Genomic DNA, 26,874 nt, shown 5'->3' on the forward strand with positions numbered 1-26,874 from the left:
CCCGTAGCCTCTCCTCATAGGGCCTGCCCTGCTGTCCCCCGATCATGCGAGTGGCCCTCCTCTGGACCCTCTTTTGTAGCACTTTGGCTATTTTTGTAGCACCACAAGAGGGATATACCCCTGAGTGTTCAATTTTCTAGCCCTACAATGGATATACAGTAGGGCTGTGTAAAATTTTCCCAGGTGTTTTGCTTTGAAGCTGTTTCAATACGTTTCGAGCTCAAAACAGCAAAATCAAAATGAAACAAAAGGCTTCAAAACAGCTTTGAAGTGAAATGAAGGCACTCAAAACATTTCAAAACATTTCAAGTTTTGAAGCCAGGCTTGCTTAACTTCATTGCTGGTCCCAGGTGGCAGTGGCAGCCTCCTGTCATCCTGTGTGCAGATCCAGGGGCCCGCACCCCCAGGAGGGCTGTGGGACTGTTCTGGACTCCTCCCGGGGATGCGGGCCCTGGGATCTGCGCTCAGGATGACAGGAGGCTGCTGCTGCCACCTGGGACTGGCACTGGGTGCAGCCCGCACTCAGTGCCAGGATGATTGCTGCTGCCACTGGCCCCAGACAGCAGCAGCAGCCTCCTGTCATCCCGTGTGCAGATCTGGGGGCCCGCACCCCCAGGAAGGCTGTGCCAAACTCCTACCAGGGGTGCGGGTCCCTGGATATGCGTGCAGTATGACAGGAGGCTGCCATTGCCGGCAAGTGACATGAGTTTTTCTTTAAACTGTTTGAGGTGTAGTTTCCCAGAAACCTCTGCACGTATGCCTTTGAAATGTGGCAGGCTTCATGCCCTCAGAAGGGGCTACCATCCCTGCAATTTTCATCCAAATCAGGCAATAAATGACAAAGTTTTAGACATTTTCATGATTCCCCATTATAGCCTATGGGCAAAATGTCAAAATGCATCAAAACAACCAAACAGGTCCGATGAAACAGAACAGAACAGAACAGTGCTTCAAAACAAAACAAAACAAAACGACAAAATGAAACACTGTCCCTTCGAAATGGCAAAATGGAAGTCAAAACGAAAAAGTACTGTTTCGCACAGCCCTAATAATACAATACCACAAATGTAACATCTGAAGACAGCCCAAGATAAGTTTTAGCACAACACCTACAGGAATGCACTGACAGAAACCAAAGAGAAAATAAAGCTAGAGGGTTAGCTGCACCTACTGATACATGAACAAAATCAGATTAAGCAGTTTGATACACCACATTATAATTCTTCTTTCAGAGCAATGAGGAAATATTAAATCGATGAATCACGAATACCTAAATACTATGACACATAGGTGTCATGGTGGATAGGCAGTACACTTTGGGGCTTGGCAACTCAGCAACATAAGGCTGAAGCTACACATTACACTTAGGCCATTCTAAGGGCACTCCATTTCATGGAGATCAATTTGCTGCCAGTATTTCTGACCCCTCTGAGCAGGGATAGAGTCATAATGTTGGGGCTCCTAACCACACCCCTGCTCACTACCTCTCTAGTAGAAAGTCAGAGTGGTGCAGGCAAGAAACGGTATTAATTCTTAACATGCGATGGCTCAAAGCATGTTCTAATTTTAACACCACTTAACATTTCACCGATTTAGTATGGTCTACACATAACATGAAACTTCACCATAAGCAAATGTTAATTAAGTCAGTGGAGTTCTATATGCCTATATGAGGAGTAAATGTGATCCTTTATATTCAGGCTTAGCATTTGCTCTCATAAAAAGCATTTTAAAAGATATATATGTGTTTACAAACAAGAATAATGTTCTTGAACAATACTATATAATAGCTTAATTAGAACTTGGGTAACTCAGTAATTACACCTTACTGCATGAGATTTTCTATACATTAGTTTACTATTTTTTTAAAAGCTATGCTTCCTGACAACTTATGATGAACATTTACAGTGTTTATATTAAATTCTTACTTTTTTTTAATTACCTTAAGAAGCGTTCATATAAATGACCTGAGGCAACTGAAAAAATATTTAGAGAATAATTTTTCTTCTCCTTTTCTTCTGTTTGAATTCCTCCTGAAAAACTTTAAAAATAATGATCTATTAGAGCCTGTGTAACTATGGAAAAGGACCAAAAATATATTCCATAAAAAAACTAAGTTAATTGCAAGGTTATAACACAGAAGAATCAAAAGAAATCTGATTATATACAAAGAAAAATGTCATTTCCTTTGGCATTCATAACAGTAGTTCTTTAAGAAGTATGGTTCACGTACATTCCACTTTCACTTCCATAAAACCCATAATGTAACACTAAATCAAGATTGTCAAAGATATGACCTGTAGGCCAGATCTGACCGACAAAGCCCTAATATCTAGCCCAGAAGTTTCAGATATGTACAGGGCTGGACCTGGCACAGAGGATCAGTCAGGGGTACATGCTACATGTGGTGCCTACATCAAACCAGTCCTGCACACTAGATCTGGGGCCCACAGACTGGTCCCACGCACTGGTGCCAGTGCACAGGGCTGGTCCAATGTGGGCATCTCATGCAGCACATGCCCTGTGCCGGCTCTGTGTACGAGCCCTGGGCTGAGGCTAGAGCATACTACACACGCATAAAGCTGATCCAGAGCACATACTGCATGAAGTACCTACGCTGGACAAGCTCTGTATGCTGGCTCCAGTGCAACAGGCTGGTCTATGGGCTCAATTCAGCCCACAGAACAGCCCCATGTCCTTCATTTGGCCTGCTGGGAAGGATGAGTTTGATACCACTGTACTAGGTTCTTTTTTTGAATACCAGGTTCTGTTGGGCCTGTACCTGGCCCTTCATGTCCTCCAAGAGCTCAGTAAATGAGAGCATAAAAAGGGAGTAATGGATGCAACCACTCTCCACTTCCTTTAATAAAACAGGATTCAGATCTGACAAGAACTCCACAGTATAAGGGAAACAGTTGTAAAACACATGCAGGCATCGCATGATTAATACCCAGTCTTTTTTTGAGCGACTGGTGATTCACAAACAGTGAGATATCCTTAAGGTAGGTGCCCAGAATCTATTAAAACAATGGCTACAAGAGATTAAGACATCACAGTGAAGCAGCAGACTGCCCAGGTTGGTCCAAGTATGCTACAGAATAATTCTGAAAGGGTCCAAGACCTATTTTATATTGTTTTTGGCTGAAGATCTGTTGACTCTTTATTTTGCCAGCAACATTAGTACCAAGAGACAATCTAGAAGAATCCCTGAAAGTTTTCTTTAATTAAGACAGAAAAAAAGAATCTTAACAATATTTAAGTATTAAAGTGTCAAGTTTGGCTTCTCTAAAACAAGCGTTAGGGAAGAAAAGAGGTGGATCACCTGACTGAGATGAAAGTTAGAAACTGTTTTAGACATAACATTAGGAGAGGCCTTAAAGTTACTTTGTCTTTGTGGGTAATTATATAAAGCGGTGATCAGCAACCTTGAAAGGCTGCAGGCCAGACTGACCCAGTTTGGGTCAGAGGTAGGAACCAGCTGCTTTTCCCCACAGTGGTACAGGGAGAAGACCGTGACACTTGAAAGTGACTACTGCTGAAGCCTAATGTTTGTGATCCCGATCAAATAGTTCCACAGCTAGAACCAGCCTGCAGGTTGTAGTTTGCCAACCCCTGGTATAAAGTAGTCATTCATCTCTTCTAGTTAACATTATAAATAAAAGAAAATATTTTTCTTCTGTTTAAGTGCCTCTTGAAACACTTTAAAAATAAATGTCTAGCATGGGGTTCCTGGACAAATGGTACAAAAAGCAGGCTTTCAAAAGTTTTAAAGAACCCTATTAAAATATTGCAGGATTGCAAAGTTTCTCCAACCAGTGAGAAAATTTGAAGACTTCTTTGAGAAGCACAGTAACTGTTGGATAAGGGAAGGTAATGTGGCCTTTGGCTGAGGGGGATAAAACATAACTACCAGATCTCCTCTTACAAAGCTGATGAAATAGTCAAATACTTCATGGAAATCAGGTAATACAACATACTAGCTAGCAGCATTTTCAAAGGAGTTAGGTGATTTTCTATCACCCAAATAGAAAACCTCTTCAATTTAGCTAGAAAACTCGTTTCTACTGCAGACTTGAATGTTTCAAACTACTAAGGAACAGGGTCTTTCTGTGGCTATTAGTCATTCAGAATTAAGGGCAAAAGATGGAGGAATGCTAAATCTAGTTTGGGGACTTGGGTGGGTTTGTATGATTCACAGTAGGGCTGTGCAAAGCTTCAGGTGCTGATTTGATTCAGAGGAGATTTGGCCTGATTCGGTGGCCGAATCTTCAAATCTGAATCGAATCGGGAGACCAATAAAATGGTCTGAATTGATTCAAAGCTCTCTGAATCGATTCAGAAAAGATTCAGAGAGCTTCGGAGATTCAGGCAGTTCCCACTCACTGCCACAGGGAGCTGCATCTGGGCTCTGTGCCAGTAAATAGGGGATGGGGGGCTGAGGGAGAGGGAACCACGGGGGGACACCCACCAGGCCCCATCCCCTGTCTGCTTCCCCAGCCCCCCTGGGTGCCCCCTGACCCCCATTCACTCTCTGAGGCCTGTCAATGGCTGCTCTGTCTGGCCCCAGCATCTCGGCTCTTAAAAAAAAAAAAGCCCTGCACTCACCAACTGTTTCCAGGCAGGGGGGCAATCCCCAGTGCCCACCACTGCCTCGCACTGTGTGGTGGCTTTGCCATGAGCCTCCAATCTCTGCCTGTTCTCCCAGCCCCATCAATGTCTGCCCTGCCCAGCCCTAGGTCCCAGCTCTTTAAACAACAACAAAAAAAGCCCCACACTCACTGGCTGGTGAAGCATCCATCGGGGCTTCTGGGGGCTCATGGCAGAGCTGTCCACGCAATGCAGGCCAGTGGGGGGCAGCAAGGATCACCCCCCACCTGGCAGCAGCTGGCTTTTTTTTTTTTTTTTAAAAGAGCTGGGATGCTGGCACCCTGGGCAGCTATTGACAGGGCTGGGAGAACGGGTGGGGGATGGGGCCTGTTTGATTTGGAGATTTGGCGGTGGCCGAATCTCTGAATCAGATTTGGCCAAATCGATTCAGGACAGTGATTTGAAATCACCAGGTCAAATCAATGTCCCCCAAATCGGCTGAATCCAAATCAAAAGTGAATACTAGCTGCTTTGCACAGGCCTAATTCATAGCTACTTGTCAGAGCAATGATTTACAGATGTACTGACAGATTCACTAGGTGCAATACCAACATTGTCTGGTCCATGCTCCTGCTGTTTGTATTGTTAGGGATGAGTCCTACCTATCTTCTTGAAGACTTTCAGTATCAAGATGATTGTAATACATACCCACGAGTCTTACAGACTAGACTAAGAACAGGAATACAAATTCATTTGACAAGGAACTTGTGTTAGCTTCCCCTTTGCAACAGAATTTGTGACATTTCTTGTTCTAGGATACAAACAAATCTAATACTGGGTGTTTCCATTTGTAAGACATCTTCTAGGATAAGGTCCTTAAGTGACCATTCACAACTGTCCAAGTACTGCCAATTGAGATGATCCATTAAGGGGCTTTGAAGAGATGAGAGATATAAAACCATAAAAGAGACGTGATACATGATGAACCAAATGTGTCCTGCCTCTTGGCAGAGGTCTGTGAACATTTACCTCCCTGAATGTTGATATAATGCACTAATGGAGTGTCTAATGTTACTTGTACTGTAACACCCAAGAATACCAGACAGCTAGTGCAAGCTAGTCAAACAGCACTCATCTTCAAGTTATTTATGGCAGGTTTCTTGGAGAGATCCGAAACACTGAGTCCAAAGATATGCTCGCTAGTCTAGTACAGATATACCTGTCACCAGTGTCCTGTGGGAAGTGGGGAGAGTGGCACATTGCTGCACAGGTGTTGATGGTCCTTTCTGAGGAATCATGCACACCATATTTATGTTTTATGTGCCAGACAAATACACTGATTTAAAACACCCTTGCATGGAGCATAGGTCAAGTCCAGCAAATTGCAGTATACAGGTCCAGGAGTTCATCTGTCCCATGAATTTGACATACGTCATAACAGAAGGTTCTGGGTATGTCTGGAGCTGATAAACAAGGCTTAATGAGGAAACTTGTGCAGCAACTAAGATTTCACCCCTGTGAAGTCTAGAATAGCCCCTATGAATTTTGTGTTTTGAAAAGAATCAAGAATGGATTTTGCTCTGTCTATGAACCCTAGTCACCAAGGAGTTCCAAAGATTACTTGTATCAGGTTGTTCACCCATTCAGGCCACTTACTCCAAATTAGCCAGTTGTCACGGTTGGGATTATATAGAATTCCTTGCTTTCTTAAATATGTGGCAAGGTGAAGAGATGAAACACAAAACAGAGCATGTTTACACGTACTCCGGGAGAGTGGTATGACGACTAGAAAATGGTATTTAGATATTTGCTTTTGGGAACTGGCTTGTAGTTAAAGTAGACATGCATTAGATTAGAACAATGGTCCAGGGCAACAGCAAAGGTTAATTGATTTCTATACCCTGACTGTGACAATTTCTTCAAGGCCCACTGTGTCTGACACAGGCAAGCAGCAAGGAGACACATGTCTGTAGTTTCCTAGCCTGTGTACCACACTGTTCCATAACATGAGATAAGGTGGCACCAGGTCACAGTGCCCAGCTGCAGAGCCCTTGGAATTTCTGGTTTTGGGGAACAGACCAAATTAGGAAAAGACCAGAAAAAGCCCAAATTAGGATGTGTGCATGTGATGGGTTTGTGAAACAAAGGATTATGCTGACAGGACAGAATGTGGACAGTGTGATGGCCATAGAAAGACCAATCAGCAATGCCTGAGATGAAGAGTTATCAGAAGAGGAAAAGAATACAAAAAGAAGGATTTCAGAGCAGCATAGGGTCCCCAGGATGGGAACCCAAGGCTACCATGGACCGAGGGCATACCACCAGTGTGTCTCATCCACGCCAGAGGAGGGCAGGGGAGTGTTCGGCCTCTGACCTCCAGGCTGCTGGCATATGACATTCAAGAGAGAACCTCAGAGTGAAGCTCACATACTGGCCAGACATACCCTTTACCTCTGATGACAGCTCTAGGACTAGTAGATATAGAATTGTTTGCATTATTCTCATCTGCTAGCATTGTGTAACAATAACATTTGCCTATTATTGAATGGAAAGGTTGTGGTCAGTCTGAGGATTTGGGTCCACCTGGAAAAAGGCATCTGGGTCTTAAATCCAGTGCCAACAAGGTGTGTGTGTGGGGGGGGTAGGGGTGGGGGGGGGGACTTTAATTTAGTGTGCTTCCGAAAGCCGCTCTAATTAAAGGTCCTGGAGCATCTCATGTATCAGCATGCCTGCACTTCAAAATGGTGGTGGAAGCGCTTTAGCAAAACGCTCATCAAACAAGCTCTAGATACCCCACTACCCCCACTACAATTTTGAAGCGTAAGGATGCTGATACGTAAGACACTGAGGCTGGCTGGTGTATGGTAATCACTGCGCTCCAGCAAACTTTATTGAGTCTGCTCCAATGCAATGTAATTATAGCACATCAGAGCAGCCTCTGGGCTAATGCACAGGCACCCACACAGTATTGATAATTAGACTTCCCCACAAAAACCTGTGGATGTGGACACATGTACATTTAAAGCCCTTTCAAACAGGAAAGTTTCAAAAGGGCAGCACCTGTTATACTGAAATTGTGTGTAAAGGAGTGGAATAATATAAATGTATCAAAATGACTCCCAACTTTAACACTGCTTCTTCCACAGTTAAAAGTTGGAGCAGTTTTCCTTTGAAAATTATTTTCCTTTGAAAACTATGTCACAGACAGTCTTGCTATCTGTAGTAGTATAAGAATGGTTGTGAGTGACTGGTGCCTCCTGTATCTGGGAGGGCACATCTGCAGAAGCCACCGACAGCAGCAGCCCTGTCAGGGGAGGTGCCAGGGGGGCACTGGTCCCATCAGGGGGGCATGTGCACCCCCCACCAGTCGTCTATGAGAATGGCTGTCCCTTATCTGATGAATCTGAAGATAAGTGTTGTGTTCTCTGAAAGTTTATGCCCTAGATCTCAAAGTGGTACCTGAGTTCTTCAGCATAGACCACCATATGCAAGATATCATGGTTAGTTTGTGAAGGAATTGAAATTATTCTCTGTGCTCCAGCTATTTTTTCCTCAGTGAATTTGCACACCCAGTTCCCAATTCAGCAAATTATATTTAACCATAAACACTTGGTAGTTTCAGATGCACATCTGGAAACTGATTGAGAAATACTATTTATGACCAAAGAAGTCCATTGTCATAACATCCTGTAGTATCAATTTTTGCATATTAGTTATTATGCTTAAATGATAAGAGTATTGAATTGATAAAGCTCTATGGTTTTATGAACAAAACTCTATTTTGTGCTTGTTCCCTGCTTGACATAAGTAAATGAACTTCGTATGCCCTGTGTATGTGAGTATTTGTGTGAGAGGGTGAATGGTGAAAGTATGGTAACTATTTGCATGAAACAGAAGGAGATTTAATTGATTGTGTAAGAAACAAGACACCAATATATAAGTTACCAGACAGTAAACTAATTAAGTTAATTAATGGACGGCTGAAGTACTCGTCTGTGATCAGGTGCAAAGAAGATAGTGAGAAGAAGGAATTTTGCTTATCCTGCTATTTGAACTACACAATGCTTCAAGGCAAAGATACCGACTACACAATACTTGAAGGACACAATGCTTCAAGGCAGAGATACCAACGGAGATACCAACTTTACTGGAATGACCTCGAGATGAGACAACCAGAAGAAACAACCTCTAATTAAAAACTTAGCATGGAAAAATCCCAATGCAGAACAAAGACTTGAAATCCCCATAAAAGTGAGATGCCGACAAGCCAAGATGGGGAATCCACTCTTTGCAATCTCTTGGAGCACAGGCATGTCTATCCCTGCTCATATCACCCTCAGTAAGCCTGGACTGGCCATTCAGTGCTGACATGGAGTAACTTCTACTGGTAACTATAACATCTTACTGGAGTGGTTTTGTGTGTGTCTGTCTATGTCTGTTTGTATGACTGGTGTCTCCAAGCTTATGTATCTGCTTCATGTAATCAATAAATGAGGCATTTAGAGACAACCCTGTATCTTTCACAATATTTATCACTTCAGGGGGCACAGCAAACTACAAATAATACAATAATAAATTATTTAGAAGGATCAAATTGTAAACAAATCAGGTACCTTGTAATTGATTCCCAAATTCCTTTTTCTTCTGTAACCCCATCATTAAGGAGATCTTCATTGATTTTACTGGTTTTTTTCTGCACCTAGTCATTAGAATAAATTGGACTGAAATAATCTGGGAAGTCAGTTAGCAAATACAGTAACTGAAATATTTAATTAAATAGACCCATAGTTGAAACAACCTACATTTCCAAATTAAGAAAGCTAATTCTTTAACTGTATTAAATTCATTTGAAACAACACTAATTCATACTATTCAATGAAATATTTTTATACAATTTACCTGTAATGAGTTCTAGCTATTTGGATCTTGAAAGAGATATATGATATTGATTTATAATACCCAAGACTGCAATCTAATTTAAATAAGGCACCAAATAGCACTACATCTGATACAACTCTACTCATTCCAGTTACTGGAATGCAGGAAGATACTAGTTTTCCTGTAATATAATTTAATACTGACTTAAATCACACACTAGGGATCAATATATTGATGTTTCCTCTATCTGTATATTACAACTAGAATCAGCTGCCTCCACAGCCTCTAACCCTACTCCCTCCCTCCCCCCAGCACCTAAAAGCTTACATCTATGAAATTAGAGAAGAGATTTAGAGGAAGAGGTATTCTTATCCCCTCTCTGTTGTACCCAATGTACATCTTTGGCACAACCTCTTAAGGTCCAAAATTGGGAAACACTGTGACTTTAAAAGAAAGTCACTGTGTGACTGAAAGAAAAGCATGTAACAATCTTAAAAATTCTTCATAGTACAACCTTAGTGTCAACATTCTTTATTTCTAATGCCATTTTTAATACCATGTTTAGTCAAATCCAAGACCGTTTTTTCCCCCCCATTCAATATGGGGGAAAAAGCCCCATATCTTGAATTCAAGTACAAGACAGGGACAGATGGTGGCCAATGGCTGCTGCAGCTCTGACTGTGGGCCTGGAGCAGCTATCTGCCGCTTGCCCCCTGCTCTGCCTCCTCCCCACAGGTGCTGCCCCTTTATCCCCCTGATGCTTATGGTCAGACATGGCTCTGACTCCATTCCCTCCCAAGGCATAGAGCACATGGAATCTCTGGCCCCTGCCCAGCTATGTAACAGTGGTAATTCCATCCCTGGGATGGTGCTGCATGGCTGGGCAGAGGCCTGAGCTTCCATATGCACCGTGCCCCATGAAGGAATAGAGCCAGAGTCGGGCCTGATGGTAAGAGGTGTGGGGGAGAGGGAAGAGGCTCTATGGGGCAAGTAGAGAGGCAGAGGCTGCAGGAAAGGGCTGAGGTTATAGGGGAACAGAGGCTGCAGAGGTGGCAGAGGCTGTGGGAGCAGTAAGGCTGGGGGCAGAGGCTGAGTACACAGAGGGCAGGAGAGGAGAAGGCAGCAGGGCAAAGGCACTTTGGTGGGGGCAGGCATGGGGGGGCAGGCAACTGGGGGAGGCAGCAAATGGTGTACGTACCAAGGGGGCTGTAGGGGGGGACGGGACAAGGGGAGCTGCCTGCCCCTCTCACTGCATGTTCCCCTGCCACTACTTTTCCCATTGTAGTAGTTGGGGCGGGGTTGGAATTTTAGACAAACCTCCAATAATGAGATTCTATCACAGAAAATTATAACAAATCTACAATCTTCCATATACAGATAGGATTTTATTGGGAGGGGGGTCAGCTTAAGTTCAAAGTCCTCTTGGATTCTGGTAAATTCTATATGTATAAAAGTCTTTGTCTGTCTGTCTGTCTGTCCATAATGCTTTATTTGCACTCTCTGAAACAACCAATCACTGGCAATGCAGTGGACAGCAGCAAAGTAGTGGACAGTGGCCAGAGCAGGGGGCGAAGCCAGTGGTGCTGGCCTTGCCCCCACTCCCGGCCCTGTTCCTTGAAGGCAGTGGAGGTGCAAGGTGCTGGCAGTGTACCGCTGACCTGGGCCCCCACTCCGGGCTTGTCACCCCTGCCACTCCCAAGTCCCAGCTAAAGCCAGCAGGCGGAAGGCGGCAGGGAGGAGGAGAGCGAAGGAAGCAGGAAGTGGAGGGGCACAGTGGCAGTGCACTGCCACCAGGCCCTGAGAACAGCTGGGAGGACAGGGAGCCAAGGGGGAGAGGGTTGCATACAGTTGGATGCGCAGCGGTGGCAGTGCTGGGTGGTGGCTGCAGCTGCTGCATGCAAACTCCCCTCCCCCCTGTTCCTGGGAGCCAGCTCAGGGTGGAGCAGTGAGGGGCAGGGGGTACACAAGGCCGCACTGGGGATGAGGGGGCTGTCAGGGCCATATGCAGGGGTAGGAGGGGCACCTGGGGCTGAAGGCAGAGTGGCAGCACCACGGGGCACTGGGTGGCAGCGCTCCGTTCCTCTGCCTGTCGTCCCCCCCTCCTTCATTCATGATGGACAATTTGTTAGTATGGTAATAAAAGGAAAAGCTCTCCCAAGTTCAATGGAATGCAGGTAAGTCAGGAACTAAATATAAACTCATTCAAACAAGGACCAGTTCAAAAGTAAGCTTATAGGAAATTCACAGCAAACTGAAAACTGATAGTATCAGATGGAAAAATACTCTGCTAGTACATCTGCAATAAAGTCATGATACTAAAGAGTGATATGCTGAATGGTGTGAGGGTTGTTGGGTTTAAGCTCTCTTATCCTTATACAAACTTTGCCCTCACAGTAATGGAAGAATCTGTATAACATTCAAATCTTTCCAACATTCTACACAGGACTTTTCTGTGTAAGGGACAATTTGGGATTTAGAGTTTAAATGAAAAATAAAATACTTCTATTTTGAAGATAACTTTCATGAGAGTACTATAACATTACATAATTTATTCCAGTGCAACTCCACAGAATATATGAACAAATTAACTGATGATGTGAATCCACAGTGGGCATTTAGCAAGTAATACAAAACACAAGTATTATATTTTGATTTTCAGGTTGCTGCTATGTATAACCAAAGTTTTTTTTATATACTTAGAGAAAGAATGCACACACAGAATTATTTGGTTACATACTTGTATTTTGATAATTTTGCTCCTGAAGTTATTTAGAACAACAACAACATCTTTCAGACCAGCTGGGGAATCTGTTCCTTCATGGCTATAAGAAAAATAAAAGATGCTTAAATTTATAAACTGATTAAAATATGAGATATGAGTTTTAATTACAGTATGAAGTTTTACAGTGGTCTAAATTTACTGAAATTAAAAACATCCATGTACTACATGTACTAAAATAGTTTTTTGATTTAGAAACTTCTGAATTTTTTCTTATCATCAGAAGCTATTCACTGTTATATTCTTTGTTTTTCTTATTTAAAGAATTCTTATCAAGACAAAAAACAAATAGAGAATGAAATAGTTCATCATAGTCCCCAATATATAATTTTGCAATTTTTAAAAGATGCATCCACGGAAAATATGTCTGAGCACATTCAAAATCTCTTTAAATTATTTTTTTCTAATAAGTAAACAATGCCATCGAATTATAAAAAACAACAATCTTCCTTGTGGCCACTCAGAAAATGGCTGAGCAATTAAATAGGTTTTTACATGGTACCTTAAGGCTAAGGACAGAAGTTAGACAAAAACCAGTTTAAGTGATCAGAAACTGGTTTAAACCTGTAACAGAACAGAAGTTCAGTACACATAAACCAGTTTCAAAATGGCTGAAACTGGTTTAAGATAAACCTGATTGAATGTACTATCAGACTTAACTGATTTGGGTTAAACTGTTTTATGAAACTTCTGTCCCAGACCCTTCCTGCTTCAAGTTAAATCATAGTCCCCCAGCATCCCAGCATGCTGTGGCCTGGAGCTGAGCTGTGCTGTGCTGTCTGGTCCAAAGAGCAGGGCTGGCCCCACCCCTCTGTTCCCTAGCTGGAGCAGTGAGGGCTGGCTGACAAGGTCGGCGGCGAGGGGACAAGCCCAGCTGGGGGTACAGTCCAGTCTATGGGAGGAATGATCCACGCACCCAGGCAAACCCTGGCTGGGGTCTGGGGCCAGGGAGGGGCGTTAAACACCCCTTCCCCCACTCAAACTTACTGCTGGCTGTGGCTGTTGACTACAAATCCCAGAGGCATCTGGAAGCAGAAAGAGGAAGTCCTGCAGAGTCCTGCTGCTATAATTCTAGAATGCAAATCCCAGAGTCCTCAGGGGCAGCAGAAAGAGGAAGTGAATACACTGCCAGAGAGCTAGGCTCTACTGCCCCCAGCTTTTGCCTGAGCCACTGCAGGCACGTGACTGCATTTCTTGAATCAAAGGTAAATGTCTGTTCACTTCTGTTACAATTTAATCTGTGCAGCTTAGACTAACCTGCAAAGACTGAATCAATTCAGCCTCAGGCTTTTTGACTGTCTGTACCTAGCCTAAGTGTCATACCAAAAGGAAAAATAAATTCCATGGTTTAATGATTCTTCGCTGTAAACAACCTAAGACCAGTCTTCTGATGTTTACATGCATGACTCATAAACTCAGTTGGTTCAAGTTGATCTTAGTTGTTACAACATGGAGCTAGGACCCTAATATTTTTACACAATAGTGCCAACACCTGAACCATTGCTGTGGACTCCATATTCCACACCAACTGATTCACTCCCCAAATACTGGCATACACATGGTGAAGAAAAGGTTACAAAATTGAACTCTGAATGAAACTGATGTCTGACTGGAACATATACTATATTTTCTCACATGAAACATGCCCCAGAATAAACTACCTTCTTTTGAAAGGCAGAATGAAGAAAAAAATTATTTCCTTGTATTAAGTAACTAAATTGCAGCAGCTAAGGAGCCAGCCTGCTCATTGTTTTGTTCCCTGACAACTGTGCACGGATTTTACTTTCACTTCTACCTGGTAAGTGGCAAAAACTGCTTTTACTCTTATTTCTCTCACAATGTTTACTACAGTTTCTAGCACCTGAGTTTTGGAAAGAAGTGTATATTGGATGCATGAAACTAGAGTAGTATTTCTCAATCTTTGTAGACTCAAGGCACCCATCATCAGACTCAAGGCATCCTCCATAACTTTTACGAATTGAGTGGCACACCATTTCAAGCACTAATTTATTATGGGGCTTACTTCCATGCTCAGGGACACGCCAATAGGGATAAGGAAGCAGTTAGGTAGGGAGAGCCTGAGCTTGTCCTTATCTGCTTATCTCTGAATACCTCCCTTACCTCCTTACTTTCTTCAGCCCCAGCTCCTGGTTAAGATTCACTGAAATACACTAATTAGCTTTCAGCACTATTTGACACATCTCTGGAAAGTAAAATGGAATTTCTGGTTATCCTGTCCTCTGTCAATGATTACAGCCTTATGAATAGACTTTTCCTGACTACAATTGTCAGAATTTTTTTTCAAAAAGGCAACTTTGAATGCCTAGCAACATGTGACATACTGTGTGTATAGTTGTATATCATCAATATCATAGATATATTATAAATATATATCATGCAGATACTGCAGATCAAAAGTGATTATAGGGCTCTGGGTGCAAGGGTGAAGGGGGCAGAGGCTCAAGTGGTGTTCTCGATACTACTGGTCAAGGGGAAGGGCCTGGGCAGGAGCAGATGCATCCTGAGGATCGATGCATTGTTGCACAGGTGGTGTCTCCAGCAAGGCTTTGGCTTTTCCAACCCTGGGTTGTTGTTTCAAGAAGAAGTATCTTTGCAGACAGGCTCACTAACCTATTGAGGTGGGCTGTAAACTAGGTATGCTGGGGGTTGGAGAACAAAGCACTGAGATAAGTGGGAAAGCAGGTGACCTGCAGGAAGCACAAGAATGAGGGGACAACAGTGAGGCCTTCTCAGTCTTCCTAAGAATGAAGAGCAATCAGCTAGTTACCTCAGGTGTCTGTACACAAATGTACAGAGCCTGGGAAACCAGCAGAAAGAAATTGAAGTCCTCACACGGTCACAGAACTATTATGTGGTTGGACTAACAGAGACTTGGTGGGATAGCTCATGTGACTGGAGTACTGTCATTGGATAGGTATAAACTGTTCAGGAAGGAGAGGCAGGAGAGAAGAGGAAGAGTAGTTATGCTTTATGTAAAAGAGTTGTATGATTGTTCAGAGCTCCAGTATGAACCTGGAGATAGACCTATTGAAAGTTTCTGGGTTAGAGTCAGAGGGGAGAACAACAAGAGTGATGTTGTGAAAAGTGTCTGCTATAGACCACCAGACCAAGAAGATGAGGGGGATGAGCTGTTTTTTTCAAACAGCTAGCAGAAGTTTCCCAATCATAGGTCCTGGTTCTCATGGGGGATTTCAGTCATCCTGACATCTACTGGGAGGGCAATATAGCATGGCACAAGAAGTTTTTGGAGAGTGTTGGGTACAACTTCCTGGTGCAAGAGTTCAAGAGGCCAACTAGGGGCCATACTCTTCTTGACCTGCTGCTCACAAACAAGGAAAAATTGGTGGATAATGTAGAAGTGGACAGCAACTTAGGCAGAAGAACCATGAGATGATTGAGTTCAGGATCCCGAGGAAAGTAAGGAAGGAGAGCAGCAGCATAAGGACCCTGGACTTCAGAAAAATAGACTTTGGTTCACTCAGAGAACTGATAGGCAGGATCCCCTGGGAGACCAGTCTGAAGGAGAAAGGAATCCAAGAGAGCTGGTTTTATTCTAAACAAACCTGACTGAGGGTGCAGGAACTATATGCAGGAAGACTAGCGAGTATGGGAGAAGACCAGCTTGGCTTAGCAAGGAACTCTTCAATGCACTAAAACACAAAGAGGAAGCTTAGAAGAAATGGAAACTTGGGAGGAGTATAGGAGTATTGCTCAGGCATGCAGGGATGAAATCAGGAAGGCCACAGCACAATTGGAGTTGCAGCTAGCAAGGGACGCAAAGGGTAACAAGAAGGGTTTCTACTAGTATGTCATCAACAAGAGGAAGATCAGGGAAAGGGTGAGTCTCTTACTGAATGGGGGAGGAAGCCTAGTGACAGAGAATGCAGAAAAAGCTAAAGTACCCAATGGTTTTTTTACCCCAGGCTTCACAAGTAAAGTGGGCAATGGAGCTGGCACTGCACGTGGCTTTTCTTGCCAGGGGCTGGGTTTGGAGTGGACTCCAGAGACTGGGAGGAGGCTGCAGCCACCCCAAATTTCATCACAGCTCCGCTCCCAGTCTCACACCACTGCCCACCATCCAGCGCAGCCCTGGCTAAACACCCCTCCTCCACCCAAGAACTGGGAAAAGCCAAGGCTGCACCAGGCTGTGGCACGGGGTTGGGAGCAGAGCTGCAGCAAAATTTGGGGTAGCTACAGCCTCCTCCCAGCGCTGACAGAGCCCACTCCAACCCCAGCCCCCGGCAAGAAAAGCTCCATACAGCGTCAGCTCTGGCTCCACCTCACAGCTGCAGTCTGTGCCATGCTGCACAGATCCGGGGGGCACACACCGCCTCCACACCATGAGCTGCACCTCTGTCCTGTGCCCTCCCCATTCCCCATTGGACAGCACCTGCCCCTGCCCCCTCCCTCACCATGGGGGACATAGAACTGCCCCCTTTCCCTCCACCCTCCCCTTTCACCTTTCACCACACTGGACTTACCAACCTGGAGGCAGCTGTATCAGGTATCGGATTGGTATCGGTCGATATGCCTCCTTGAATATCGGCTATTTGTCTCAGCCCCCAAAATCTCTATCCGTGCACCCCTATAAATCAGAGGTATCTACCTTTTCCTTATAAAATAATTAATAGATTTTTTTTCCCCTAAATCCTTTTCCGTTAAACAATTTGGCTGCTGATTAGGGTCTTGATCATACAATGCTTACCCAACATAAGTAGTCCCATTGAAATCAAATGCAGGAAAAAACATCAAATGAGTACCAGCAATCAGACTGAAATCTTATCACAAAGTGTATCACTTTGCTCTTATTTATACCAGTGCATCCTAAGGAAGTCTGAGTTCCAGGTGCAGTTGGTTGAAAATAATAATCCTCGTCAGAAAGTGTCTAAAAATATATTTATTCCAAAAAAAGCATTCATTTACACACAAGAAAAAAAATCTTTACCCTAAATTAGACACTAGTGTAATGGAATTAACACTACTGGAATGGTACTTATGCTGTACAGTCTCCTAGTTTTTTTTTCTAAAACTCTTCTGATATGCAGTACATGAATGTGCCTTCAACAATAATTTAGCAAGTATTAAAAACCAGGAAATAGATTTATGTCCTGCAGTATTTCTAATCAAGGCTTGATTTCATCTATTAAATATCTGCCTGAATTCTAACACTAATTTGTACAAAAGAGACTGAAAAGACATGTTATCTAATCATATTATAAGTGTTTGGTTTATAAACAAAAGTGAGACTCATTAAGTTCTGGGTTGGAATCATAACCAGTTTAAGAAGCATTAATTTTATATAACTCAATTCATTTTTAGGGTTTGAACCTTAATTACTTTTCTTTAAATGAGATAATTCATTATTGCCAATAAACCACAGGTACTTTAAGCTCTTTTTTATTCAAAACAGAAAGCATTTTTACCTTTCATTGTTGAACTCTAACATGTTACATTTTTTCCCAACATAATTCCAATGTAGTAACTTTAATATTTTATTGAATTTAAGATTTTGCATGTGAAATTGCAGAAAGTAAAAACCCTAAGAGGAAGGTTGGTAAGATTCATTCCAATTGACCAAGGAACTACTGGAAGGTGGATATTACAATACCTTATCCACTAACCACTCCTGCAGGGGCAGAGAGAATATTCAGAAGAGGGTAACAACAAGATCAAGAGAGCTGGCCTCAAAAACACTATGATCTTTATCAGTTTCTCTAGGGATGGACAAAATACTAAAGAGACAATGTTTATTACCCAGGACAAAATGAATAAAATGTAATGTTGATGTTTTATGGAAGAAATGTCCAAAAAGTCAATCGAGCCATGTAAACTGCTCTGCAAGTGGGATAAAAGAACAAATTTGTAGGTTTCCAGATACAATTCTGTTTGTGGATTTAGATGTCATTTTTTAAACGCAGATACCATAGTTGTAGCCTGTCTTCCAATACCAGTCTCCTTAATGACAAAGAACAGCAGTATCCACCTTATCTGGACTCACTGGCTGCATGAGTGATGCAGGGACAGTCCACAGGCAAGATGTGCAGTGCTAGATCTGGATCACAGAGCCACGTTATCTGGCCCAGAGAGCAGGAATTTGTCAGAAGCAATGTTAACTATGGCAGTTCCTAGCCACCCCTCCTGTCACCACCACATTTCTGGCCCTGAAAGCAGTCACAGCAATTAATGCTGCCAATACTCCTGTCACAGGGTGGGGACCCAGGAGCGGCCGTGATCTCTGCCGGCGCCCCCTACTATGCCAAGTTGTCTATTAAGCACCCTCTGTTATCTCACCCGCCACGTCTTTTATGGTGAAAGTATTGTAAGGAAGGCTGCCTTTCCTTTACCCCTTGGCCACGGTGCTCTTGTGCACCCAGCCTTATGGGCTGTGCGTGGCTCCTACCACCCCTTATACCACACCCCAAGCCTCTCTGGTGTACCAGACGTTGTTAAGTCTATTGTCTTCTCTTAGTGGCCCTCTCCGGGGCTTCTACCTGTACACTCGCCCTCTCCGGGGCTTTTACTCTCATGCGCCCTCCCTGGGGCTTATTCCCATATGCCCTCCCTGGGGCTCTACTCGCGCTCCCTCCCTCACTGGGGCCTGTCTCCGCGCTCTCGCAGCCCACACTGGGGCCTGTCTTCCGTGCTCTCGCAGCCCGCACCAGGGCCTGTCTTGTCTATGCACCCTTTCTGGGCTTCCAATCTGTGTGCCCTCCCTGGGGCTTCTCCCGCGCTTGCCCTCCCTGGGGCTTCTCCTGTGCTCCTGCCCGCACTTGGCCTAGCCTTGTGATTCCCGCCCGCACTGGGGCTCCTTGCCTCACGATCTCCCGCCCACACTGGGGCTCCTTGCCTCGCGAGTTCCGCAAATGAGGCTCAGGTGGCTGTAGCCATGCCTGGCCTCCAGACCCCTTTTCAGGTCCTGCGCCCCACTGGGGCTTCCCACAATCGGGGCTCAGGCGGCCTTGGCCTTACCTGGCCCCCAGACCCCCCTTCCGGGTCCTACGCCCCACTGGGGCTTTCTTGTCTGCGCCCACACTGGGCTCCTCCCAATGCTGCCCACACTGGGGCCAGGGTCGGGACACCCCAAAATGCAGTGCCCTCTCCAGCGCCAGGAACCCCCTCCACTACTGGGGAGCTCCCACAAGGCCTCCTCCAACCCCTACAGCCTCACCCGGTCCTCCGGTCTTACACAACAACGAAACAGAAAACTCACACTCCTGTGTTCCAACATAAATTCCAAGCCAAACTGGCTAACCTTCTTTCATATCCCTACTAGGGTTTCCTCCACCTAGTATCCTCATGCAGAAACGGCTCAGACCATCAGGCTGCTCTGCTCTGCTCTGCTCTGCTTGCTCCAACAGAGCTCCACCTTCCTCAGCTGCCAGAGGGGAACTGACCTTCTGGCCTCAGCCTGGCTATTTATAAAGGCCAGGCCCTGCCCCCTTCCGGTCAGCTGACCAGACTGGTTGCCCCAGCAACCCGCACCTGTGCTGCCCTGGTGACTGGCAGCTGAGCCTATCTTACTGCTTGTCAGTAGCAGGCACCTTAGTGCCCTGCTACAACTCCCCATACTGCCAAATTTCACAGGCCAGATGACATGCTCCTAAGCCATATTCTTGATCGCTACTAGCATACAGAGAAGTACAATCACTTTCTACCCCTCTGTCAGTACATCCCAAAGTTAATTCCTTTTTGTTGAAGCATTGCATTAGAAACCTATATATAGCTGCTGGTACGCAATTACCCACTAAAAGCTTCTTAAAGGCATTGCTTTCCAGATACAGTCCCCATTCCATAGGTCTGGCCTGTATATTATTTGTCCTCAAATTAATGACTTGGCATTTGGCTGTATTAAAACAGTTTCTGGAATGGGCCCAGCTTACCAAAGTGATTTAGATCTCTCTGTAGTAGTATTATTTACTACTCTAACAATTCTATGAGCAACAGTTTTATATCAGCTTCCAGATCTCAATAAAAATACTACATACCTGGACCTGATTATGTTGGTACCCTTCCCACCCTCAGACGCAGCCCAATCAATAATGATTTTCCACTGACAACTACTTTTTGAGATTTATCAGTTTGCTAGTTCTTAAGTAGTATAATCTTCTTTTATTGATACTGTATAGTGATAATTTTAATCAAAATGCTGTGTAGTACTGAATTTACTACCTCACAACAGTTTAAGTATATAACAGATCCAGAGTTAACTTTATCAGCAAGCTTACTATCCAAACCAAAAAATAAAATCAAGTTTGCTTAACAAAGCCTGTTTTCTTATAACAGTGGGATTGGAATTGGTTATATTTCCATCCTTTAGGTTTTTATTGGTCAAATCCCATACCATATTTTCTATTTTTTGCCTAAGACCAATGACAGATTAATCAATCTATAAGTATGTAGAGTCATCCTACCTGCCTTTTGTGAATATCAGCAGAATTTGGGTACTAATTCAGTTGTCTGAAATTTCCCTACAAATTCCAATCTTTATTAAAAATTAACATTGCTAGGTGAGAGATCACCTCAGCCCTAAAATATGCAAGTCTAGATCCATCATTTAATTTCATACAACTCTAGCAGGACCAGAATGATGAGCTTTTATCTTTTTTTTTTGTATTCTGCTAAAATCTATGAAGTGGCTCAAATTCTTCTCTTCCCTGTGCTATGGGGAAAACAATGCTATTCATGCACATGATACCTGTAGCCAAACAGGAAACAAGAGTGACTGACGGCTGAATAAACTCCTTTTCTTTAATAGCATCTTTTTTCCAAACAATATTTTCAAAATATTTCTGTTTCATATGCACTCTTTTTAGGGAAAAAAGCAGTTTGACACTTAGAATCAGAGGATAGCATACCTAGGTAGACTAGACACCTAAGTAAGCAGCAACACTTATTTAAGCATACTTGCACTTGGGCCATGTACAGGCATTACAGTTCTACCAAGAGAATTTCCATTTGCCCAGTATAAACTACAAGCATACAAACATTCCTTTAATTTTTCCTGGGGAAATATGTCCCCTCTGGGAAAAATCTTCCAGGTCAGCACCTGGAAGATCGTTTTGCAAGAGGAACTAAGGTAGTGATGGTGGTGGCCAGGTACTGGACCCAGGAACAGTCTTCCCAAACCCTCTTACCCAGCCCCACTGGCTTACCCTTGCCACGTGTACTGAGTGACAAGGGCAGCAATCTCAAAGCTAACAGGGCTGGAAACTGGATTTAGGTAGGCTTTCCTGCACCCAAAATCTTTAAATGCCACATGTGCCACCCAGGTCCTTAAATGCCATGGGGACAGAAGTCAGGGCCAGGAAAACAGCAAGACAATGTTTCCCATGGTTCATCAGATCAGGGACTGCCCGGTCGGAGGAATGGGTAAGGGGCTCTGCCTTGCTGTTCCACTCCCCACCTATTTGTGGCCTTGATCTCTGCAGTTGCAACCTCCCTTCATTTTCTGAAGACAACAGAAGGACAAACAAGTAAACCAGCTAGCAGAAACACAAAGCTTCCAGACAAGGTAAACTGTAAGTCTCAGCAACAGATTTGAAAGACACACTGGAGCAGATGATACAGAAAAAAGTGAAGCAGAACGAAACACCAAATCAATATGAAAGGAAGGAAAAACTCAGTTTTCATCCTTCAGTAGTTATTGCCTGGTCCTGCAACATAGTATAAGTCTGGCATTCTTGTCAGAAAAGAAAAATCAGGACGCAGCATTAATGGAAAAGATACTCATCAAGTAGCTTAACATAAATAAAGAAATAGAGTCTAATGATACTAGAATATCACACATACTAGGGTTGTGCAAAACGGGCCGTATTCCATTCAGATTCAGGTTGATTTGGGGGACAGTGATTTGATTCACTGATTCGGGTCTCTGTCCCTGATTCAATTTGGCCGAATCTGAAGATATGATGATGATTCAGAGAATCGGTGATTCGGCCATAGACACAGCTTTAAATGTTTTTTTCTACAACCTTGAGGTACCAGGCACAGTTCATGAATGATGAAATGGTGGAGCAGATGGAGCATCCCACAGGAGCGTGGGAGGGCCCCCCCATACGCTCGGTGGTGGACCCAGAAGTGGATTGGAAGTACTTCCAGTCCATTTCCGGGTCTGCCACTGAGCTGGGGGGCAGAGTCCCCCATGCACTCCGCAGTGGACCCAGAAGTGGATTGGAAGTGCTTCTGGTCCACTTTCAGGTCTGCTACCTAGTGTGCTGGTGACCCCCTTGCGCTCCCGTGGGACGCTCCATCCACCCCACCATTTCGGCATTCACAAGCCTCCTGGTACCTTGAGGTATGTAGAGAAAACATTTAAAGCTGTGTCAATGTCTGAATCATCAAATCTCTCCAAATTGATTTGGAGGGTTCTGATTCAATTTGGAGAGATTAAAGGGTTTCCTGATTCAATTCAGATTTGCAGATTTGGCTGCCAAATCAAATCAGTGACTGAAGCTTTGTGGAGCCCTAACAAATACAGTAATGTATTAAATAGGGACTGGCTACATCATTCTCAGTCCCTATTTAATCTCTACTGGTTCCCAATTTACAAATGCAATTCATGATCAGTCTAATGGAAAATTTTAAATCTTTACAAAACATTGCCTCATTCTGCCTCTGTCCTACAAACCTTTACACTCTTTGCACTATTATATGGAAAAAAGCCTCCAGGACAGGAGACTTACTGAGAGACTCTGTCTATTAAATTCCTCATGCTCACATTTCATTTTCACTACATTCACTATTCAGCTTTAAATTCTACCATTAACTTTATTATCAGTAGGTCCTTGTTCTTATTCTACGTATCATTTTTGTTTTACTATAACACATGCTTTTCTTAACAAAGTGTATTATAAAAACAGATAATAATTATAAGTTATCATTGTGTTTGAATAAAGACAGGTTGTTCCTTACTAAAGTATGTGGTAGACATCATCAGATCTTCCTTTGCGTAATCTTAGTGTCCAAGCACCTGGATTTGCTTTCAGCTGGAAATATCCCTGTAATGCAAGAGAAAATTCTAGCAGTCTGGTTCTACCAAAATTTAAAAGCATTCTCCTTCATATGTAAACATGGACCATCTAGCAATCAGCCCCATAGTCAAGGTTACTATCTGTTGCCTACTAGAATATTGGTCCTGAAACCAATATTACAATAATGCCATCAAGTGCTTCCTCCCTGTAGGTTCAGATTCATATTTCCTAGTGATAAGGACATTTGTACTTACCTGGATATGAAGAACCTCTACTAAGAACATGGTGTAACATTATGCAGTGTAGCAGAAGCAAGTTGGTCTTTTTGTACCCTACTGATATAGAGTTACATTTTTCAAAAACAACATTTAAAAGTTTGCCCCTTTCCATTTCCTCTGATATCGCAGGTAAATAATCCAGTTACCAAACGTAATTTTCAGTTCAGTTCTCCTCTTCTCCCTCAGCCTCCTTTCATGCTCTCTAGTAAATAAGTTATTAGTGACTACTCTCAAGAAAATAGGAACAGCATGGTGTAATTATAACAACTGTAACAGAATACTGTAACAAATGTGTAAGTTTCCAGGTTTGGAAGATTCTTTGAAGAAATTATTTTCAGTTAGAAAGAAATTTCCTATCTAGCTCAACTCCTAATATGGAATAATGGGGAATATCTAATACACTGTGAAACCCAGAGGAAGTAGGCCCCTGAAAGCAAAGGAGCAATAGTAGATGTGACTCTAAATGACTAAACTCTGAGGACTGAATATACTGTGAAAATCTGTGGAAGTGCTATATTAAATTTGCTAATGTTGGCTGAATAAGCAAAGGATGGCAGAAATGGGAATTTCTCTTCAAGAAAGGAAGATTCTTGTCATGCGGTGCTGCTGTGGTCAGTACAAAATGAACTTTATTCATTAAGGAACATGTAGGTTCTGTACTAAAACTGAAAAGCAACCAATGAGAAAAAAAACAGCTTGAGGATCCAAAAAGCATAGTCAGGTGTTTGTTTGTTTGTTCTGTTTTTTATATTCTTTCCTATGCAAGAAAATGTTTTTGTTTGTGTTTTAAAACAAACATTATATCCTATTGTTTTCACCCTTAATTACCATGGTATATGGCATATTCTACATGTCTATATTTTGATTTTATATTTATGTTTATTTTATTTTTCATATGAAATAAAACAGATTTATGAATTAAAAAATTATTAGCAATGGCAGAAGGACATTGTGACTCTGTCATGAAATACTATGAAAAAGAGGTATGAGTTATCAGTGTAGAATCCTCAGTTTACTTAATGTTGCTATACTATACAACATTCTGTTAAGACATACATATAAAGCTATTTCTAATTCTGTTACAATTCTTACCCAGAGATGCCTGAACAGACATTGAAGAGTACAGCGCTTGTAGTAATGTTCTATGCAGGCAGGGCAGCTTGTGCACACATCTCAGTGTGCTCTTCAGACTCCCAAGTCTGCCTAGAGACAGATGGCAGCAGTGCACAAGGCAGCCCTCACTGGCTGACCCAGACTGCTTGGAATCAGCCTGTGTACAGATGTTTGCTCTCCCAGGATGAACTTTCCTGGGAGTGGGTTGTTCCCAGGTTATTTTTCTCCTGAAGCAGCTATTTTTACCCTGGAAGAAAAATCCTGAACATCTGTACATTCATAATTTCTTGAGGAAGAGCAGTAACTCTCCCAGGAGAAATGGAATGTCTGTACACGGCCTAACATTATGTAGTGCAGCAGAAGTATGTTTGTCTTTCTGTACTCTACTGATATAGTTACATTTTTCAAAAGATCATCACCACATAAAGTACTGCAAACAACTATAATTCTCAAAAGAACTTCATATTACCACGTATCTCAATGGTTAGGTTCCTTTCCATGAACTTGTAAAAGGATGAAGAGTGAAATTTTCAGTTTCAGAAATTTCTTAGGAAGTTATTTTCAAAATTGACCTAAGCTCCAAACAATCTAGGGAGTATATGATTCATATGAGATTCATGCTTATCCTAAGTCACTTTTGAAAAGTGGACTCAGTCTCCTAAGTGCCTGTGGTGGTTCTAATAATTTTGTTCCAAAAATAAAATGACTTATTAGCAGCTATGTTCCTTGAGATGTATTGTCCACTGTGGATAAGTCTCATGCCTTGATATTTGATTGGACACTTTTTGCCTTGGTAGTTTCCACAGATTGCACTACAGCCATCCCTGCCCTTCTCTCCCTCTTACTCCATAGTTTAAAGGGAAGTTTGCACATTCTGTTTTTCAGTTCCCTCTCAGCTGCAGAGGAGAGAACAAGGAGGAGAAGATGCAAATGTGAATGTGGACAATACATCTCAAAGAATTCTAGTTACTCATAAGTAGTTTCCTTTCTCCTTTAAGAAACTGTCTACATATACATTTACACCATAGATCACCAAATTAACAAATTTACCACTGAGTACAATTTAACAGCCTACTAAGAAAAACCAAAAAGGTTCCAGGACTAATAAAAAAAAGAAAAACAAGCTGAGAGAGCAAGATGTGTGTGAGCTTTTATAGGGACATGACTTTTTTGCGATATCTTCTATTGAACCAACTGTACACTTGGAAGAGCTATTGGACATACTTCTAGGCATCAGGTACCTTTCCTCAGGTCTGAATTTTTATAGACATCATCTCTGTATTATCCAGTACACATATCAAGGCATAAAACACAAAAGTATAATAACTTCTTTTAGTAGTCTTGGTTTTACGAAGTAGAGAATAAAGGCACAAAGAATCTGATGAAGAAATTTCATGAAAAAGGAGAATAAACTGTTCAGATAAGGCAAATATTTCTTTCTTAGGTAATACATACCAAGTTGGCCATCACTATGGTATCAACCATAACAGGATTACTCTTCATGCCTAGTGTGAACTGTAAGCCCTGAGGAGGTTGTCCCGTAGTCATATCAAAGCAATGTCCTTCAAGTAATAGATATTCCAGTTCATATTCTGCTGTAACAATTCCTTCTATCTGTGGAAATCAATATTTTATCACTACAATATCTGGCATTTTAATCTCTTAAAATGAAGCAAATATAATGTAATAGTAACCATTAGGCCTGTGCAAAGCGATAAGTATTTGCTTCAGGTTCAGATTCAGCCAATTCAGAGGACAGTGGTTCATTTCAGAGATTCAAATTACTGTCCCGATTTGATTCGGCTGAATCAGATCCAAAAGATTTGGCACCACTTCAGGAGATTCAGCCATAGACTAAACAGGCAGCTGACACAGCTGCCTCCAGCTGGTAAGTCTGCTGGGGTTGGGAAGGAGCATATATAAGGAGGAGGGAAGGACTGGGGCTGGGACAAGTTTCCCGGCTGGGGCAAGGGGGTGCAGGGGTGTGGGATGTAGGCATGGCAGTGCTTGGAGCGAGGGCTCTGCCTTTCTGCCGCTTGTCCAGCCAGGGTGGGATGCAGGCATGGCTTGTTCCGGGCAGATGGGGGCAAGAGACAACAGGGCATAACCCCCACTCCCAGCGCTGCTGCACCCACATACTGCACCTCTCTTTGCCAGCTGGCAAGTGACTCTAGAGCAGAGTCCCTGTTCCCAGTGCTGATGTGGGCACAGCAGCGCTGGTAGCAGGGGCTATGCCCTGCTGCTACTT

At 43.0% G+C, this 26,874-nt stretch overlaps 1 protein-coding gene across 1 annotated transcript in view; it reads right to left on the reverse strand.

The window, feature by feature from the left end:
- UGGT2 (UDP-glucose glycoprotein glucosyltransferase 2) overlaps positions 1 to 26,874 on the reverse strand; it is a 246,877-nt gene that overhangs the window by 19,234 nt on the left and 200,769 nt on the right. The window contains exons 29-32 of the mRNA XM_019524912.1: positions 23,177 to 23,262; positions 12,203 to 12,287; positions 9,201 to 9,286; positions 1,943 to 2,041 (exon numbers count right to left, since the gene is read on the reverse strand). Coding sequence (XP_019380457.1) covers positions 1,943 to 2,041; positions 9,201 to 9,286; positions 12,203 to 12,287; positions 23,177 to 23,262 — 356 coding nt within the window. The remainder of the gene's footprint in view (positions 1 to 1,942; positions 2,042 to 9,200; positions 9,287 to 12,202; positions 12,288 to 23,176; positions 23,263 to 26,874) is intronic.

This window comes from Gavialis gangeticus, unplaced genomic scaffold (assembly GCF_001723915.1).
Source record: "Gavialis gangeticus isolate Ggan-Ray unplaced genomic scaffold, GavGan_comp1, whole genome shotgun sequence".
Taxonomy (NCBI): Eukaryota; Metazoa; Chordata; order Crocodylia; family Gavialidae; genus Gavialis; species Gavialis gangeticus.